This window comes from Pholcus phalangioides, unplaced genomic scaffold (genome assembly GCF_987345545.1).
Source record: "Pholcus phalangioides strain wild (caught in Gottingen) unplaced genomic scaffold, Ppha-v1.0 ptg000022l_1, whole genome shotgun sequence".
Taxonomy (NCBI): domain Eukaryota; kingdom Metazoa; phylum Arthropoda; class Arachnida; order Araneae; family Pholcidae; genus Pholcus; species Pholcus phalangioides.
Window position 1 is genome coordinate 2,351,453 of NW_028301615.1, and position 18,123 is coordinate 2,369,575.

An 18,123-nucleotide genomic window follows, 5' to 3' on the forward strand; every position below is an offset into this window, starting at 1 on the left:
GGATACAGTGTCCAAACAGGTAGGTTTTGCTGTATTTGTAATAGTCAATAAATATCAATTCATGAAAAAATAAGTAAAAACTAGATATAGCAAGATGGGTCATAAAGTGACTACACTGAGATGACACTAAAGACAAGACTCAAATCATTTTACGAGTTCGCATGTTTAGCTGATACTTTGACAATGAAAACAGCAAAACTCAAAGAAAAATATTCAGCAACAATATACTTACCGCAGATGGCGATACATCTGGCATATTAATACTTATGCTGTTATGAATTGTGTCAATAGGTGAATGTGCAAGGAGTGCACTTTTTGAACAAAATATGAGCATAACTGCAAGTGATAGGAGGAGTGCAGACATAATACTTTCCATGACTTCTGTCTTAATAGCAACAAAGCAGGCAGCTTGCATATAGGTTATCACTGAAAATTGTGTATGAAATTAGGAAATATTTATTAATAAGTCATATCAATAGGATATTGGTTTGTTTTGTTCACTTGAACTTATTAAATATTATTTATAGATGAAATGAATTTCTATTTGGAATAGCTGATGAAAGTAACAGCTTGGTTCATACTGTCAATATACATTTTTTTACATAAAAAAACCAAACGTAGAAGAAACTAAAAAATTACTAGTCTATAACATAAATCACCTTAAATGTTTTTAATATTTAAAAATACAATTTTTTTGTGAAAAGCCTGCAAGAAAAAGAAAAACATGCACTAAAATTAAAATGTTTGCTTTTAGCCCCACTTCTCTTCCTCCCCTCCTGCACAACTCCTTACACAGGTGGTGAGAAGTAGTTGAATGAAAAACGATTGAATGTAACATCAGTGAGGCAAAAAGCCAATTTCTACAACCTCCCCCCCCCCCCCCCCACTTTCATATTTAGGGTAACCATGCCCTAACCCTGGATTCCATTACTGATTTTATCATTATTTGCTTTGTAAAGTAAATACCAAAAAATAGCCCCATGAAAAACCTAGCAAGATGCCCTAATATTTTGATCTTTAGTTCTCACTCCAGGATGTGAGGCCCTGAATATTCCTCTTAAATTGAAATCTTTCTTCTTGTGTCAGAATTTAAAAATATTTTTGTGTTGTCCACAGAATGTAAAAAACATGTTTATTTATTTATTTTTTTATCATGAATTGCTTGTGGGTTATTACACTGAAAATTACAGTACATGAGAACTGAAAAGGAGGTAATCTTGTGTGTAGCTCATTTTTTTAATGGTTTAGAAATTTAAAAATTGGAAAAAAATAGAGGCTTATAAAAAGTCTTGTGAAATATTTTAAGATTTGCTGGGAAGGGGGAGGGGGTGTAATTGATCCTTTCAGTTGAAAAAAAAATTACCAAGAAATGCCATATTGATTATAACCCCACACAACACATTCTACAAGAATAAAAGAAGCTTCCACAGTGACATAACTGTGAAAGTTTAACCTCCTAATTTTACCACTTTAATGCAAGATTCTATCAATTTTAGAGAACTTTGTTGTAGTTTTCTTTTACAGCTCTACAGAAATATTTATCACATCTGAAATGTGAAATGGCTTTAGCCCATTTTGATTTTTGTTCCCGATTATGGAGGTTCTACTGAATTTAAAATTCAGTAGCACCTCCATAATCAGGAACAAATCTTCAGCAATTTCCAATCAATGGAGTTGGGTGGGAAATGAAGGCTCCATCAATCGCTGGTTGCCAGAGGCTCAGTAGGTAAAGAACTTATTTCTAACGTTCTTGCTTGGATTAAAACCCATCGACCTTGACAGTAACCTTCATAGTGGAAGACAAACATCTTAACACTGTGCCACTCAGGTGCTTGATACAAAGAACCTTTCTTTTTTTCAAACCAACCACAACTCAGGTTTATTACCATGGGCAATTTACTAACTAGTGAGTTGTGCTGGACGATGTGTGTATACCTAACAGTCTGAGTGCCTATCTAGTGTTGTGTAGGATTTTTTCAGTGCTGCCATCTATATTTCAGAAGTGAAGTGTAATGACTGAATATCTGTACTGTTTGTAGGCCTGTCTCTCTCTGTAGTGAGACTTTAACGGGACTCGTGTTTGCACCTCAATGTTGGGAACCACACAAAACCAACTTCCGCCAACCACCAATGTGACGATGGTGGGGCTCAAACCCGGTCCGCGTGATGAGAGTCCGTCATTATGAGCACTTGACTACCACAGAGGCGATAGAAAAAACCCGAGTTTGAACTCACACTCAGCAACAAAATAGTGATTGGGGCAGGCAGGTACTCTACCACAACTCAACTCAACAATGTACAATCATCCCACACAGTACAAGCAAATTCGCTAGAGAATAGAGAAATAATTTTAAAAAATTGAATATATATATGTGTGTTTGTCATCTATGCATCATTTTAAGAACTTCATGTTAAAAAATTTCTTTGGGGGAAAAAATCCAGATCATCTCAGGATGATGATCTGGAGCATGCTGGGGGGTTAATTTATCAAAATGCCCAGCATTACTATTCAATCTAAAAAGTATCTCACAGTTGGTATGCCCAATTGACCCCCTTGCTCTGTACAGCTCTTTACAATTTCAATTTGCGCATTTAAAGCATCAACAGATATTGCACTTTTTACTGCTTGAAAAAAAAATTAAAATTTCTTGTTTAATTTAAACTTATATTTCAATTTTTTTGTATAATTTAAAGTCGTAGAAAAAAAGTTTTGTTTTATATATGAGCAAATTTAGTTTGCAAAAATTGTACAAGCGGCCAGACTTTCATTTTTTCTCGATCAAGTTATTAAACAACGAATCTTTAAAGATTTTAGAAAAGTTTGAAAATTCTGTTTTCTCTATACTCTTTCTATGATAATTTAATTTACATTTAACATTAACATTGATTTACACATTTAATTTACACTAACATTGAATATTTTAACATTGTTCAGATGGAACACATAGACACTGTGTATCACTCTATACCGATTATGTTGTTAAACCGATGGATCAAGGTGTACCATTCAAAAACTTAATCTTTTTGTCATCATTCAAAGTATGAAAAATATTGGATGAAAAGTAAAAATTGTAAAATGTTAATGAAAGTATATTTCTTTGATAGCATAAATAGCATATAACATTTATATTATATATCCTTGACAGCATATCGAATCATAAGCAAAATTTAAGAAACAGTTTCATAAAGGATGATCATGAACTGTTTCCGTAAATCAGGCTTTGAACGTGATCAAGAAATTTTGCAGTGTTACTGATTCAGAACAGTGCAATGATACAGCAGCTAAGATCAATTATTATAATTATAAATTATTAGAATTTGGGAAACAGTTTTGTAACTAATGATACGATTTTAATAATTGGGAAACTATTATCCCATGTGAATGTTGATGATTAAGTTGCAATTTGTAGTAATGTGCGTATGGTGACTTATCAATTAGTTTACCCCACGGCATTGCCTCAAAGTCAAATTTTAATTTTTGGTGCTCCGGTTGAACTGAGGATTATCATTATTATAACATAAGGTTAATTCAATAGAGAATTTCACGAGTTGTTACAGAATGAGGAATGAATTTATTCAATACTAATATCGGGCCTACATTTTTCTCTGGCATATGCATGGCCCACACACTTTTGAATAAGTTCAGTTGGACTAGGAATTTTCGGCCAGCCTCTAATATTGATTTTGCAGTAAATTTATAATTAAAAAACAGTACATCAGTTCAGCCCTGTAAGCCTCCTGCTTGCGGGGATTACAAATACTTGAGATGAATATTAACGAGCACTAAATGTTATACTAACCGCTTTAAATCTCTCCTTGAAATTTATTTAGCTTCATCTTTGAATTTCAAACATTGTATTTTCTAACATATATGTAGTCCCTATAAAGAAATATAAATCTGTCCATGAAAACTATTTAAAAAATATTTCACATATATTGTGATTCATCTAATTAGCACTATATAGACAATCACACATTAATGCATCATTATTACATCTAAGGATAACTTATCAATGAATGTGATAACCTGAATTTTCATTAATATTATAAAACAAATTGGACATATGTGTATCTCGGGGTTGATACGAAACTAAATATGGCTAGAATGCTGCTATTAGTGCATAAAACTCAAGTACAAGTGGATGTTGTTTACAAATCGCTTAGGACAACCTCTCAAGTTAACAGCTGTCATCCCTGCCTTTTAAAAACATCGGCTACTCTTTTTATGGTTAGTAAACAGAGTGCACTGCCACTGCAAAATCGGACGACAACATGGGGGTTTTTAACCACGGTTCTTTTTTTTCAACTTTATTTTTATAGGTCAAAGCTCAAAAAGATGGCGATACACACGTTAGCCAGTAACAGTTTGGATAGACTGACCATATTTTCTCGAGAGAAATACGGGACATTTGGATTCCAAATACGGGAAAATACGGGACATTGCCAATTATCGCCAAAAAATGACGCCAAAACCGAACAAAGTTGCCAAATATTGTTGAAATAACGGAGAAATCACAATGGCGGGAAATGCAGCATTACTGCTAATTGCAGTGGACTAAAATGAATTCCATGAAAAAAAAATTTCACTAAGACAAATGTGGGAGATTCATTTATAGTTGCAGTTATCATAATATAATAAAATATTATCATAATATATAAAATAATTTCAATCTTTGACTTCAATAAAGAATAAAAATTCAAGTAGGCTTCGTGCAAAATACGGGAAAAACCGGGACACTTTTGGTAAAAAGTCGGGACAGCCAAAAAAACGGAAAATACCGGGACTGTCCCGGGAAATACGGGACGTATGGTTACCCTAAGTTTGGAACAAGAAAAGCATTATTATTGCATGAAGAATCAAAAATGCAATCACTTCATACTAAATATTATATTCGTTCTAATTTGTAACGTTCTAATGTTTGTGGGAAAACTTTTTGTAAAAATTAAATAAATAAAAAATAATTAAAATTTCAAAAAACTCTTGATTAAAGCCGTTGGGAGGTGTTATAATGAATACATCTCAAAAGTTGGTCAAAGCCGTCATGATGTGCTCTATTTACACATGTAGGATTCATCTCATGCTATCCTAAATAGACAAGATCTTTCTAATGTTCCTCAGCAATACTTGCGATAAATTGTGAAAATTGGCGATTGAGAGATGTATAATTTGTTAATAAATTTAAATTTAATTGATTAACTGTACGATTTAATTGAATACGCATTGAATTGTTGGTATGTCCTCGCCTAAAGAGTTATACTCCGATAATAATAGTTCTCCGTGCACGGTGTGTAATTATTAACTTATTATATTAATTTAGATACATATTGTATTACATATGGTGCCTCTCAACCTCCTACATAGTGTTTCTCAACCTGGGGCCATATGGGAGCTCTAAGGGAGCCACAAGATAAAATTAAGTGGAACGGGAGCATAGAAAAGGAAAAAAAAAAAATACACATGTGAAGGTAAAGGCAAGTACAGGGGCTCAGAACATAACTTGGCCCAGGGTCCCCATGATTTCGCAGGGAATTGTGAACCCATGTCCGCTCTCTTACCAGACGAGCATGCTAGACCAATACACTACAAGGACAATGAACCTCACTCCTTCTTTAAAGTTCATGTGTGCTGAATGGAACTGTACATGGTCGGTCAGACACAACTCGGGCCAAAGCTTACAATTGCTGCCACTGCCACCAGATGATGACTTATCCAAGGACGATGTCACTCTCTCCTATCAATATGAAGGTTTCGACAGCTGGTTGATAATGCAAAGTTGAATTCAGGTAAAAAGAAAAAAAATAGGTTTCAACACACACTCAAATTCCAGATGTTGAACCCTTATAGATAGCAGAATGGCATCATCCTTGGATAAGTGGGCCATGTGGTGGCAGTATCAGCAATTGTGAGCCATGGCCTGAGTTGTGTCTGACTGTCCATGTACTGTTCAGTGCACATGTGCTCTAAGGAAAGAATGAAGCTCATTGCACCTGTAGGCCGGGGACCCCTGTTTACAGTGTAATATTTTAGTGCTTAACAATGTAAGAACTATAAATTAGTTGTTATCTCATTCATGCTCACAAACATTATATATCTTTGATTTTTATGTCTGTGATTATGCATGTATGGTTATTTATATATGAATTTTTTTTTCAGAATGTTAGAGACATCCCTCCATCTTCGGAGTCTATTGTTTCTCATGTGGATAATAACGATGGTCATCAGTCAGTGTCTATTAATGCGGCTTGTCAATCTACAGTTGATAGAAATATGACTGTTCCTAGTAAAATATACAAGCGAAAAAAAACAAGTTCCAATCAAACGACAGCTACAAAGATTCCTAGGAATTATGGTATATAATTTATATTCCTGTATTTCTTCTTTCTTTCAAACAAACACAACTCTGGTCTATCTCTGCGTTAAATTTACTACAGAATGAGTTATGCGTGTATATCTAACAATTTTAGTATGTATCTGATGTTATGTGTGAATATTTAGTACTGCCATCTATGTCTTAAAATATTAGAAGTGTAACACAAACACAGGTCTTGATATTAGAGATGGGACGAATAGTGATTTGGCTAAATAGTCAAATACCAAATATTTGGCTAATGTTTTATCCAAATACCAAATATTTGGTAGCCGAATATTAATTTTCTTAAGATTCATCATAATTATAAATAAAATTGATGTTTTAATTGAAAATAAAATTATTTCTAATTCCAAATGATTGATAACAAATTGTAATTATGCAATTTATTTAAATAAATATTTAAAAAACTGGTACTTCAAAGATTTCTATTACCATGATTTACTGACAATCAAATTTTCCTATGACATATTGTATTTTAATATTACTTACGGAATTTTTTTTTTGAACACTTGTTACAATTTTTCATCTAATTAAGAAAATGTCACTCATTATATTATGAGATATATCAGTAGTAACATATATAATGTTACTAATGGATGTGGATGTCAAAAAATTAACAAAATAGAAAGAGCTGGTCAGGCTCCCTGAATATGTCTACAAGGCCTATAGGAATGTGAAAATATGCAAAGATCGGCACCAACCCAACAGAAGTATGCGGTTGCTTTCTGCTAGTGAAAAAAGGTATTTTTGAATATATAAATATTTACATTTTAGACATAACTAAATACAAGTATTATTACTGATTGGCTGCAATCTTTGATCATGTGACCGATCGTTAGCATTTTGAGGCCTAACCTCGGATGGTGGTTGTGCCAGGTAACAGGTATGTTACAGTACAATCGAAGGTTTTGGGGCAGCCTAGTGACTTATGACCAAAACGTGTGCTGTGTGCAAAAGCGCATGGGGCCATACAAAGAAATATATAGTGCGATAGGAGGAGGAAGAAAAAGCTGTGTCTGCCGGAAGAGGAAGAAGAATTGCCAGTCTACTCATGGGCCGCAGTGGCGTGAAGAACTATGTCCATATGAACTACATATAAATTTTGTTGTGCTTTCATTTTCAACTTTAATAATAAGCTATTATTTTGTAACTGTTAAAATTATGTGAAATTTTCATGTAAAGTTAATAAATAGAAGAATAAGTGTTTATCAATGATGATCTATTATCTTTGGTTTCTTTCTTCAGTATAAACTAATTTTTTTTAAATTATGTGATTTATTATAATTACAGTTTTTTGTGCATATGCAATTGGTTGATGCATTTATCATGATGTGTTTCTGACTTGAATGGATGGCACTAAAAAATTTACATATTTTTAATTTTTCTGCAAATTTGAAGAATTTTTGTGAAAAAGCAAGCAAACTCTTGAGACTTTTCATTTTTTATATTAACAGACCTTACTACATCTATTATTAGGTATTTGAAATCAACATTTAGGGCATAGACTTTTAGGCCTTATACGAAAAATAATTTCCCTGCCTTTTTATGTAAGGGGAACCAAGTCCCTTCATTGTAATGCACTGAAAATACTTAATGTAGTTATATCTAAGTTTAGCTTCCTTTATTTTTTCACACATTAGCAAATCTAAAAATGGAACAGCTATCCTTCCGCACTATATCTAGGAATAAGGCTCAAGTTTATATTTACTACACCTTCTATATTTCTTTTAGTCAAGAAATTTTTGACTTTATCACATTATTATGCATACCATACTAGGTTATTTTTACTTGAATATAATTGGAACTAAATAGTGGAAAAATCGAATTTTTAAATCAGTGTGATTTAAATCACCATTACCCTTAACATATGTATAGAAAATTGCTTCTGTTTCTATTATCATTAATCACATGCCTTGTATGTGAAATCTGTTTGTTATTTTTCATTTAGAGAATCGGAAAGCTCTTAAGATGCATAGTAAAAAAGATTGCCCTTTCTGTGGAGTTACTTTGATGTGCAACGAGTTTATTGATCATATTAAAATTCATACTTTGGATTTATTCACGTTCAAAAAGTAATGAGAAATTTTTATACTATTTCATACTCTGTTTGTCATCAACTGAGAATTCTTTATTTTAGATTTATAAAAATTTTAATTCCTGCAACGTTTTTTTAAACATACTTTTCTTCTTCAGGTCACGTAGAAGATCTCAAAACCAAGAGCATCCACTGCACAAAAAGGTTTCATATCAGTTCTTAGTTAAGCTTATTAATTTCTATAAGGTGCACTCTTGTGCAAAAAACATTGGAATAAGTATCACTGTATTTTTCACTTCTTGGTGAGAGATATGATAGCTAAAACCATTGGAGGAATTGGCCCTCAACTGTAGGTTAGAGTCTAATTAGCCTCTGCCCCCCCCCCCAACGTGGCCCAAATTTGGAATTGGGTGCAAAAGATAGAGTCAATAACCCTTGAGAGGAACCTTTAGAGAGGAGAGATTTTTTACTTCAATGCATACAATACTCTTAGTTGACTATTCACATTGATTGGGAGCAAGGTTCCTTCCATTTTTTTCCCCTTCTGTGTGTATGAAACAGCCATTTTCCATGTATACTAATCATGCATTTAGTGATTTTATGTGCTCAGCAGTATATATATATATTTTTTTACTACACCTGGTCATGTATGGGCACCGCTTGGACGGAGCATTGATTGTGCTAAACTAAGATTGCCCTCGACTACAGTTATATACGTTGTATGTTAATTGAAAAAAATGGCTCATTGTGGCTGTTTAGGAAAGCAATTGCAAATTTGAAAGGTGTACGAGTTCATTACAATAAGACTAAAACATATTTGACCCAATAAGGAAGTGCTAGATAACTTTCCAATGAGCCAGGCGCATTGCAAAATGACCAGGCTTTTTGCAATATAGGCCTAGGCTAAATTTTTCAATTGCCCATGACATATGGTGTATTTACTGTGCAAGTTACATTTTTTGCCATGCAGTGGTCACAGCTCAAAGGAGACATTAGTGTCTGAAAATTATAAATACAATTACAAAGTATATAAAATAGAGTGATTTATACAAAGGCCGCGACAAGTGGGGGAGCAGGGCACAAATTTCATCCTTTACCCTCTCCTTCAACATTGCAGGGGAGGGAGGGTGCCAAATTGTGTGCTTGTCCCGGCTGACTATGCATTTAATTGTAACCCTGGATTTAAAAACATATGTTTGAAGCAAAATGCAATGATCTACAGGACTATAATAAGTATTGTCTCCTGATGTACCAGAATCTGTACCACTTGACGTCATTGTCTTGACAGAACGGGTAACGGGTTAATTGTCATTGGCTTCCCTGGTATTTCAAGTCTCGCTTTTGTTAAAAAACATTTGATAAGTGCTGCCATGCTCCTGATCTGAGACAATGCCCACTGAGCCAAAGCGGCATGAGCAACTTCAAAGGGATGAGATAGCCCTTACTATATAGCCCAATAATCAAGAGGAGAAAGACCAGGTAAAAAAAAAAAAATTAGAGTAATATTCAAAAGGTGAGAGGAGGGGAGCCTTGAAGCATTCTATAGACTGGATCATAGATAGTGCTATTCAGCAACTATCTATCTCTCACCTTTTGAATATTACTCTAATTTATTTTTTTTTACCTGGTCTTTCTCCTCTTGATTATTGGGCTATATCTGGCATTATATGGGCAATATGATGGGCAACTATCTACTCATTAAAAATTATTTTTCATTAAATTCATTGTTCTCAATGCATATTTTAAATTATTATGATAGTGAGTTTGTGTTATCATTTAAATTGATTGCATGTTTTTATGATCACCGAGAATCATTTTGAATATGATTCTATTATCTTTTTAATAGGATTTTGGCATGGTTCTAAAACAGAGATGTGAGCGACCCCAAGGTAAATTTTTGTTACATAATTTCGGTGTTCTCAGTTTTCATACAGCCAGATGGGAGTTTAGATAGGCTCAGATCATGGTATTGTAAAATTTTTAGGTAGCCATACATATAAAAACAAAGTTCTAACCAGGCAGTCTGCCTAGTGAAATGGCTCTGGGTAAAACGTCATATTTTATTGAAACAATGCTAGCAAAACTGGTAACAAATAAATTAATTTTAGTGTTATGAAATAATCTTTCACCATGTACTTCATATTCAGTTTATTATTTTGCAGCCCACTACCTCTCTCCAAAGTCAGAACTTGTATGTCCATTTTGTAAAATGAGATTTGTGTGGAGGAATGATGAAGGAAAAATACATGCAAAAGAACACCTTGAATCATGTCGTGAACAGAACCTCAAAGTGAGTCGTATGCAATTTTAAAAATATACCATATTTCCCCACATTAGCCAGCATGCTGGGCAACAGCTAGAAAGACCAGCATTGTAAGAATATCTGTATTTTCTGATACGCTGGGAAATTCAAATCACACATTCTGGAAAATTCTTAAATATCTGGACTCAAAGAAGGAATTAAATTGGCTGATTTGAAGTTTGTCTGTTCTCTGCATTTTAGGATTTTATGTGTTGTATGAATCATTGGAGATAGTTCAAATTCCATACATCTTTGGTTCATTGCAAATGTTGATGCTATTCATTCTCATAGATTAGATCAGCAGAATGTAAAAATTAGTAGATTGCAAGCTATTTTTGTAGTCTTTGATTATGTGTTTAAAGATTTGAATAAGTAGAGAAAAAATTAAATTTTACTGCAAAACATGATATTGTGATTCAAAAGCAATAAATATGCAAAAAACTTGTAAAACACAATATCTCCATTTCGTGTCAGGCTTTCAATAAATAAATGCTTATTTTTCATTGTTATAAAATTCGGGGACGAAACGTTTCCTACAGTGAAAACTGCTGTTATCATTCAGTATTTTTTGGTACAGATTGATAGTCTTCTGACTGTATCATATGATTTATATTGAACCTAATTTTTTTTGTTACCAGCATGCTGGGATTGCAATACGATGTTGTAGTTGCATTGAGGTTTATTCGTATACGTCGCTGCAAGTGACCAAAGTCACACTGACAAAGAACAAAACAATTTATTAGGTTTTCTAACAATCAAAGAATTCTAAACAGGAGTCTTTCACCTTTTCATGAGTCATGGAAGTCGAAGGCAAGCCCTAAGCAATCAGTTCTTTTGATGGCAAACGGTGACAAGTCAAGGATGATGAGCGGTTGGCAGCAGCGATTGGTGACAACGAGTCCATTGGGCCTGTTTGGCAGCGATGAGAGATAAGCAATGATGACTCCATAGGGTCCAGTCTGTAATGACAAGATTGTGGGGTTCAGTTTGTGACAATGTGTGTGTAGGCTCCCGTTAGTATGACTAATCCATCCGATGAGGACCAAGCAAGGGTGTTCAACAAGAATGGCAGATTACTCCAACATATCAGGTCATCATGATGAATCTCTCTGACAATAATTCAGCATAAGCAATTTCTGCTGGAGGTGGTCCTCAGAGAAGAGAAGTTTGATACACGTGTTTTCAGGGACCTCAGCAGTGACTTGACAGGTTGCTTCCAGAGATGGAGAACTCCAAAAACAGCAATGCTCATGTTCACAGTCAGGTCACAAAAGCTGTGAAGCAAGAAAGAACTATACCTTCTTATACAAGTTGAAGCACTCCAAGCGCCATCTACTGTAATTTGCATGCTACGAGGAATTTCCCTCATCCCACTGGCATAGTGACGTAACCGGGAAACACATACGTTGTCATGACAAAGATGCTGTCACTCCTCAGGAGACATAAAATCTAGGATACCTCTCGGGAGATGTTTAATTTATGATTAAAGATTGTCACAACATCTGAAAGCTGGTGTTCGACAATTTTTATGGCGTGCCAGCTAATGTTCATTGTGACTTTTGCACAATACTTTCCTAAAGTTTTTCTTATGAAAACTTCATAACATTGTAGGAATTGGGGGGGAGGACTGTTATATAGACTTTCCAACTGTATGGTAAAGTGCAGGAGCCAAAAGTTAACCTTCATAATTAGAGAATCTGATGGTCCAACACGTTCACCAAGCACAGAGGAAACCCATAATACAAGTTTATTTAGAGAAAGAGATAAATGTTCAAAGTCATTTTGACATGGTGATTACTGAAAACAAACTGGTTGGCTGTTGAGACTCACCATAAAAAAAGATGAACACTTTTTTGATGTGGTTTCAATTTGTAAACCATAAGAATAGGAACTTTAACAATAACCATATTAGCTTTTATTTATCTTCCTGAAATTATGGTACACCTTCAGTATTTCTTCATAAAATATGAACAAAGTTATCAACCAATTAATTTTGTCTTTTTTTTACAATACTTTTCAATGCATATTTTTTTCATTTCAAATTTGTCCCTGATCTCAAAATTTATGCAATATATGCAATTTTCTTTACTCATATATTATCTTTCAGGTTTCACTTGAAATTCTAAAAGAAGTTCCATCTGGATCATCTGCTGCAGAAGATTCAACTGATATCAATGATATAAATATATCAGATGGTATAAACTCTACTTATTTCTGCTGTATTTGTAGTTGCACATCCTGATTTGAATCAGTGTTTTAATTGAAACTTTGAAGTATAGACAGTGTTTTTAAACATAATTTTAATACCCCCCTAATAGTAGCAATTTCAAGTTTAGGAAATTAATTACAATTGCACTAAATTGATTCATTTCATTGTTTGTTAGTATTCTGTGTTTAAAAATTTTTTCCCAGTCATGGAAAAATTGTGTAGATATTTTATTTTTTTTTATTATTATTGATGCAAAAAAATTTATTACTTTCTTCAGTGATCTTCAAACAACAGTTTTGTCACAATTTTGTATATAAAATGCAGGGAATATACCTAATCCAATATATTTTTTTATTTTTTTTGGTTGATAAAGTCTAAAACAAAAATTCTTTATATATGAGTAGGAAAACTTATTAATTTACATAATCAATTTTGATTGAAAATTATCGTATAGCCAGTTGTGGTAACATTCACCAATAGAAAAAATGTGTGAGACATTTTGTATTTATTTTTAAACGTTTCATCTTTTGGCCAGTTTCAAAAGCAAATGTGGAACATCAGATTTTAAAAAAATTACTCCAAAATTCTAGTCTAATTTTGTTGTTTTTAAATCACAGATGAAATAAAGAGATACCTGGCTTGTAGATTTTTCAGTTAAGGAAAGATTTGTTATATGATTTTTCTGCCTTAAATTCTTGACATGAAACTGAATGGTGTGGATGCATGTTCTTTCAGTGCAAGGCTCTTAGCATGAAACTGAACAGTCTGAAATTTCTAGGAGCTTATCTTTTCTATCTACATGCATGATGAGACACAAATTAGCCAATCAAATTGCAAATGGATGGGGGCATCAATGAACCTGACTGGGTTGTGTGCATAGTGTAAAATAAAAAGATCTTTTCAGTTTCTCTTGTAAATTCTCATATACTGTATATCCAATTGTGCTGTTAATCAATTTCAGTCATCAGTCAGTTTCTTTTATGGTGCTTTTTGAGTACTTTATAAAACTTATCTTTCAGCTAATAAAATGATTTTGGCTAACGAATGTGATTCCTGAGCGAATTATCTTTGCTAGCCGAGGTATCACTGCATACTAAACCAGAGTTTCAATGATGTTTGTATTTTGTACATATGCCTAGTTTTTACGCAAATTGTACTTGTAAAAACTAAAACAATTTCTTTGTAGCATAGGCTTTTTCTCTTTCAAAGAAGACTTGCAATTTTAATTATTATTTTTTTATAGATTATTTAGGTTCAGATATGCTTAGAATAACTGGAAGTGATGAGAATGAAATTCTTGATATAGAAAATGATGACACAGTGTTGTATGGACCAAATCAGTATCCTTTTCTTTCGATTTTCCTATTAATAAAAGATTTCATCCCAAATTTCTTATTTATCTGCAAATTATAAATTAATGCTACAAAGTAACTTGAATAATATTTGAACGCACTCTAATATTTAACACAAACTTAAACTTTAATGAATTATTTTATTTCTGTTCAATTTAATATTTGTTCATTTATAAAAATGACTATAATGTTATTTAAATGTTAGTGATGTAGTCCTGAAATGTGATAGATATTCTGATCAAGATGTAATACCACTTGGTATAGAGTGTACTGAAAAGTAAGTAGTTATCTCACTATCATAATTAATGTCATTCTCACAAACTTGATGATTTATTATATTCTTGAATATTTCATGCACACATATTTTCCTTCTTCAACAGCTTGCAGACTGCAGTTTCTGCAAACAATAGTGATAACAATGACGATGGCAATGGTACCTCTAGTGTTGGAAGAGCTGGTAACTTGTTTTCACTTCATTTAACATTTGTGTTATTTCATTTTATATACATACTACAGACAACGAGTACAATTTTTTTAGGTTAATTGCAATTTCTTCTTTATATTTTAAAAATTATTGACTCTGTTATCATGCATAGTTTAGTAAACAAGAAAACTAAACAAAAAATATGTTGTAAGTAATAATTACTTGGCATTAAATTAGAATCGCTGTTATTTTTATAGTCTTTTATTTTGATCTCATTTTATACAAAAATAATCAGTGATGGAAAGCATCTCAAAATGATTTTTCTATGAATTAATGAGCTGGTGAGTTGTGTTTATTACTTCTTGTATGTCATAAAATTATGTGGATGGCTCTCCAGGAAACTCGTAAATGAATTTGTTATTTATTGAACTCTTGGGTCACACATGCAGAAATTTTTTAAAAATTTTCTTTTACTACTTTAAAAAAAAGTGGAATTGTGCATTTAACTCAGTGGGTGCATATTTCTTTAGGTAGTTTTTCTGAAAGAGATGAAAGTGAAGAAGATGAGAAGGAGCTTGCTGAAGAGTAATGACATTTGCTTTTTTTTTTTCTAGTAACTTTTGATACAGTTTGAATGACACATGATTTTCTATGTTTAGAAAGAAAATTATAGATTAAATCTTTTTTAAGTTCATAAAAGCATTAATAAAATAAATTAGTAGACATATTTTTGAAGTTTTTAAGTTGGTTTAGAGTTTTATAATTTTCCACTTGTGTGAATTCTGAATTCAACTGCATAATTTTGATTTTTTTTTTCATATTGGAAAACTTTGTTTATTTGATATGATATGAATCACTTTAAAGTCTGAAAGTTTCACAATTATGTGAATCTGGCTTTATAGATTTTTTTAAAGGAAAAGGTGATGCAACTTAAAATAAGTGCAAATGTTCCACATTTAAGAAAAAATTATATATATATATATAAATAATCTCCTTAAGGTTTTTTTCGAATAGTGCTTGTATGTTTTTTCTCCCCTTGATTTGTTGGTGTTAATATAAATGACCACTATGTACAAATAAAAATATGAACGTTCTCATTCGCAGTGATTTTTCATGTATTGAAAGCTTGAAAAGAAAACGAAAAGAATCGGATGAAATTCGTGGTGCACTCTGTCCTGTCTGCATGGTATAATATTAATTTTCTTAAGTAATTTCAAATCAGTGTATAGGATATTGTATATAACTTTATTTAATGATCAAATGACAAAGAAAACAGTTTCATCTATTGCCAATATGTCGCCTTTGTTGTTTAGATCTCAAGATTCTTTTTTTCCTGTGACTGTTCTGGAATGAGGGCTTTTTTATATTGCTCTATGTATGCTATTGGACAAAAATATCTTCTCCATCAATGATAATGATGTTTTCTTATAAATTTACCTTCGATCTCCTATGTTTTTTTTTACTTTATTGTGAACTTATTGTGAGTGACTTACTTTATATTGAACTTATGAAAATTTTTACTTCAATATTATTATTAACTTATCCTCAGTTATTAATACATTAACTATTATTAACTATATACGAACTGTTATTACCTGTGATTATTATAATCCTCAAAACTATTATTAACTGAAAAAAAATTCCTCCTCAAGGATGAATTCAAAACACCTTTGACAGCTATTGGTTGTTGGCATGTGCTCTGTGAAAGCTGTTGGCTTACAGCATTGGTGAGTAACATTTTCTGTGTCACATTTTTTTTTTCTTACCTGAAACGAATGACCAAGTTTAAGGTTAGTAATTGAATTTTTCTTTTTATCTCTCTAGACTGTGAAAAAAATCTGTCCAGTGTGTAAAACTATTGTTTCTTCTGATGCATTACGAAGAGTGTATTTATAGTTTGAAATCTTTTGAACAAAAAATTTTGGAACGTATTTTGTCTTCTAAAAATTGTGAATATTGATTGAGACTTCAGAGTACAGTACAGAACCTTGTAAACATTGAAAGTAAAAAAAAAAATAATAAACTTTTGGAAAAGGGCTTTTATCATCTTTTCATGTTGCCAAATGGGATTGTCATTGATATTTGCTATGCAGATGTGTCCAACATTTATCAATGAATTGGTTGACTATAAAATATGTTGTGGATCTTTTCATATTCTGTTCATTGTTGAAAAAGTACAGTATTTTAAATTTTTTGCCTGCTTGTGTGATGTATCATAGATATTAAGGTTTAGTACTAGTATATAATAGCTAAGGTTACTTTATGAGATAAATTCCATCAAAAAAAAATTGTGAAGTTTTAAATATATTTATTTCATTGTTAGTATATTTTTGGTAGTCATCAATTTATATCTTTCAGACCCCTGCATTCTTCTTTTTTTCTTTTTTTCTTTTTTTTTTGGAATTTTCAAGGTATTTTTGCATTTTAATGCTAAAAATATGTTAAAAACATAAATGTCATCAAATTTTTATTTTTTCAATTTTATTAATTTTTTTTGTGGAAAAATTCACTTCGTTCAAATTTTTCTGCCAAGATAATGCAGAGTATATATTCATCTTCACACAATTTTTTCCAGAATTTTATTGCTAAATTTTATGTAATAAATCACATTTTTACCAGAGTCACTTTCTCTTGGAAGCCCTCTTTAAAACTCCCTGAATGTTCAACTTTAAGTGCTGCCCTCTGATGAAAGCCCCTAAATTTCATATTCACCATATTTCTAACTCAAAATTTACACAGTTCTTTAAGCCAGGGCTTAACTCCCTGAGGTAAAAAAAAAAATTCTACAGTGAGTAAAAACAACCCACACATTCAAGCAGTATCTGAAAGGGTTACTGTAAAATTCAAATTTCAGATTTTTATCATCATGCAAAAGCTATTAATATAGTTTGAAATGCAATATTTTTTGTTCACCAATATAATTAGAATTGATGTAGCATTTACAAATTCATTTTTATTAAATGCAAATACTTATGAATTCAGCTGTTTTATATTTTATAGCTTTTACTGATTTTTTTAATGTTATTTATATATAAAGATATCAGTTATGTGTTGTCAACTGGACAATATATTATGTCCAGAGTGTAAGCTTAATTTTCTATTTAGGTTTTCTTTTCCTTTTCATACATTACTATAATACTTATAGCAATCAAGAGCGAGACTGCTTTTTCTCAGCCAAATACATCAAAAAAATAAACATTTTCTGGATATTATGCTGAGTTTGAACTTTGAAAGAAAAGTCATCTGATCTCCACCGGGATACAAACTCAGGCCCTCTCGCAAACTGGGCCAGCATGCTACTGTATACACCACTGGAGAAACGATCCTGCTTTCCTTATTTCATGCACTGTAGTGTGAGGTGCTGAAGCAGAGGTATCAGTAGCCTCTCCTAACTTCAGCAAATGGCCCCCAGATGGGACGGTGGACAGAG

At 32.3% G+C, this 18,123-nt stretch overlaps 2 protein-coding genes across 3 annotated transcripts in view; one reads left to right on the plus strand and one right to left on the minus strand.

Moving 5' to 3' along the window:
* The window catches only part of LOC149069328 (peptidyl-glycine alpha-amidating monooxygenase B-like), a 28,764-nt gene extending 24,426 nt beyond the window's left edge, over window positions 1–4,338 (minus strand). The window contains exons 1-3 of one of the 2 annotated variants that reach the window (XM_089250245.1): window positions 4,028–4,338; window positions 3,801–3,880; window positions 233–426 (exon numbers count right to left, since the gene is read on the minus strand). In XM_089250245.1, the coding sequence (XP_089106371.1) occupies window positions 233–415 (183 nt within the window). In that variant the 5' untranslated portion in view covers window positions 416–426; window positions 3,801–3,880; window positions 4,028–4,338. The remainder of the gene's footprint in view (window positions 1–232; window positions 427–3,800; window positions 3,881–4,027) is intronic. The other variant, XM_089250246.1, reaches the window with a different exon arrangement.
* A 679-nt stretch (window positions 4,339–5,017) lies between these two features.
* Window positions 5,018–17,668, plus strand: LOC149069329 (uncharacterized). Its single transcript, XM_089249690.1, has 14 exons — window positions 5,018–5,285; window positions 6,155–6,350; window positions 8,320–8,443; window positions 8,565–8,610; window positions 10,253–10,295; window positions 10,569–10,696; window positions 12,816–12,903; window positions 14,161–14,257; window positions 14,499–14,546; window positions 14,650–14,726; window positions 15,224–15,278; window positions 15,798–15,879; window positions 16,346–16,420; window positions 16,518–17,668. Exons 1-14 carry the CDS (start codon window positions 5,235–5,237, stop codon window positions 16,587–16,589), a joined length of 1,182 nt encoding a protein of 393 aa, XP_089105816.1. The 5' UTR covers window positions 5,018–5,234; the 3' UTR covers window positions 16,590–17,668.
* Window positions 17,669–18,123: the final 455 nt, after the last annotated feature.

What these genes read in the sequence shown, in the direction of transcription:
- LOC149069329 (XM_089249690.1), top strand. Translation starts at nt 5,235, where the DNA reads ATGTCCTCGCCTAAAGAGTTATACTCCGATAATAATAGTTCTCCGTGC. An exon ending in AGCATCCACTGCACAAAAAG is followed by an intron (nt 8,611 to 10,252) that starts GTTTCATATCAG and finishes TCTTTTTAATAG; the next exon opens with GATTTTGGCATGGTTCTAAA. An exon ending in GCTGTTGGCTTACAGCATTG is followed by an intron (nt 16,421 to 16,517) that starts GTGAGTAACATT and finishes TTATCTCTCTAG; the next exon opens with ACTGTGAAAAAAATCTGTCC.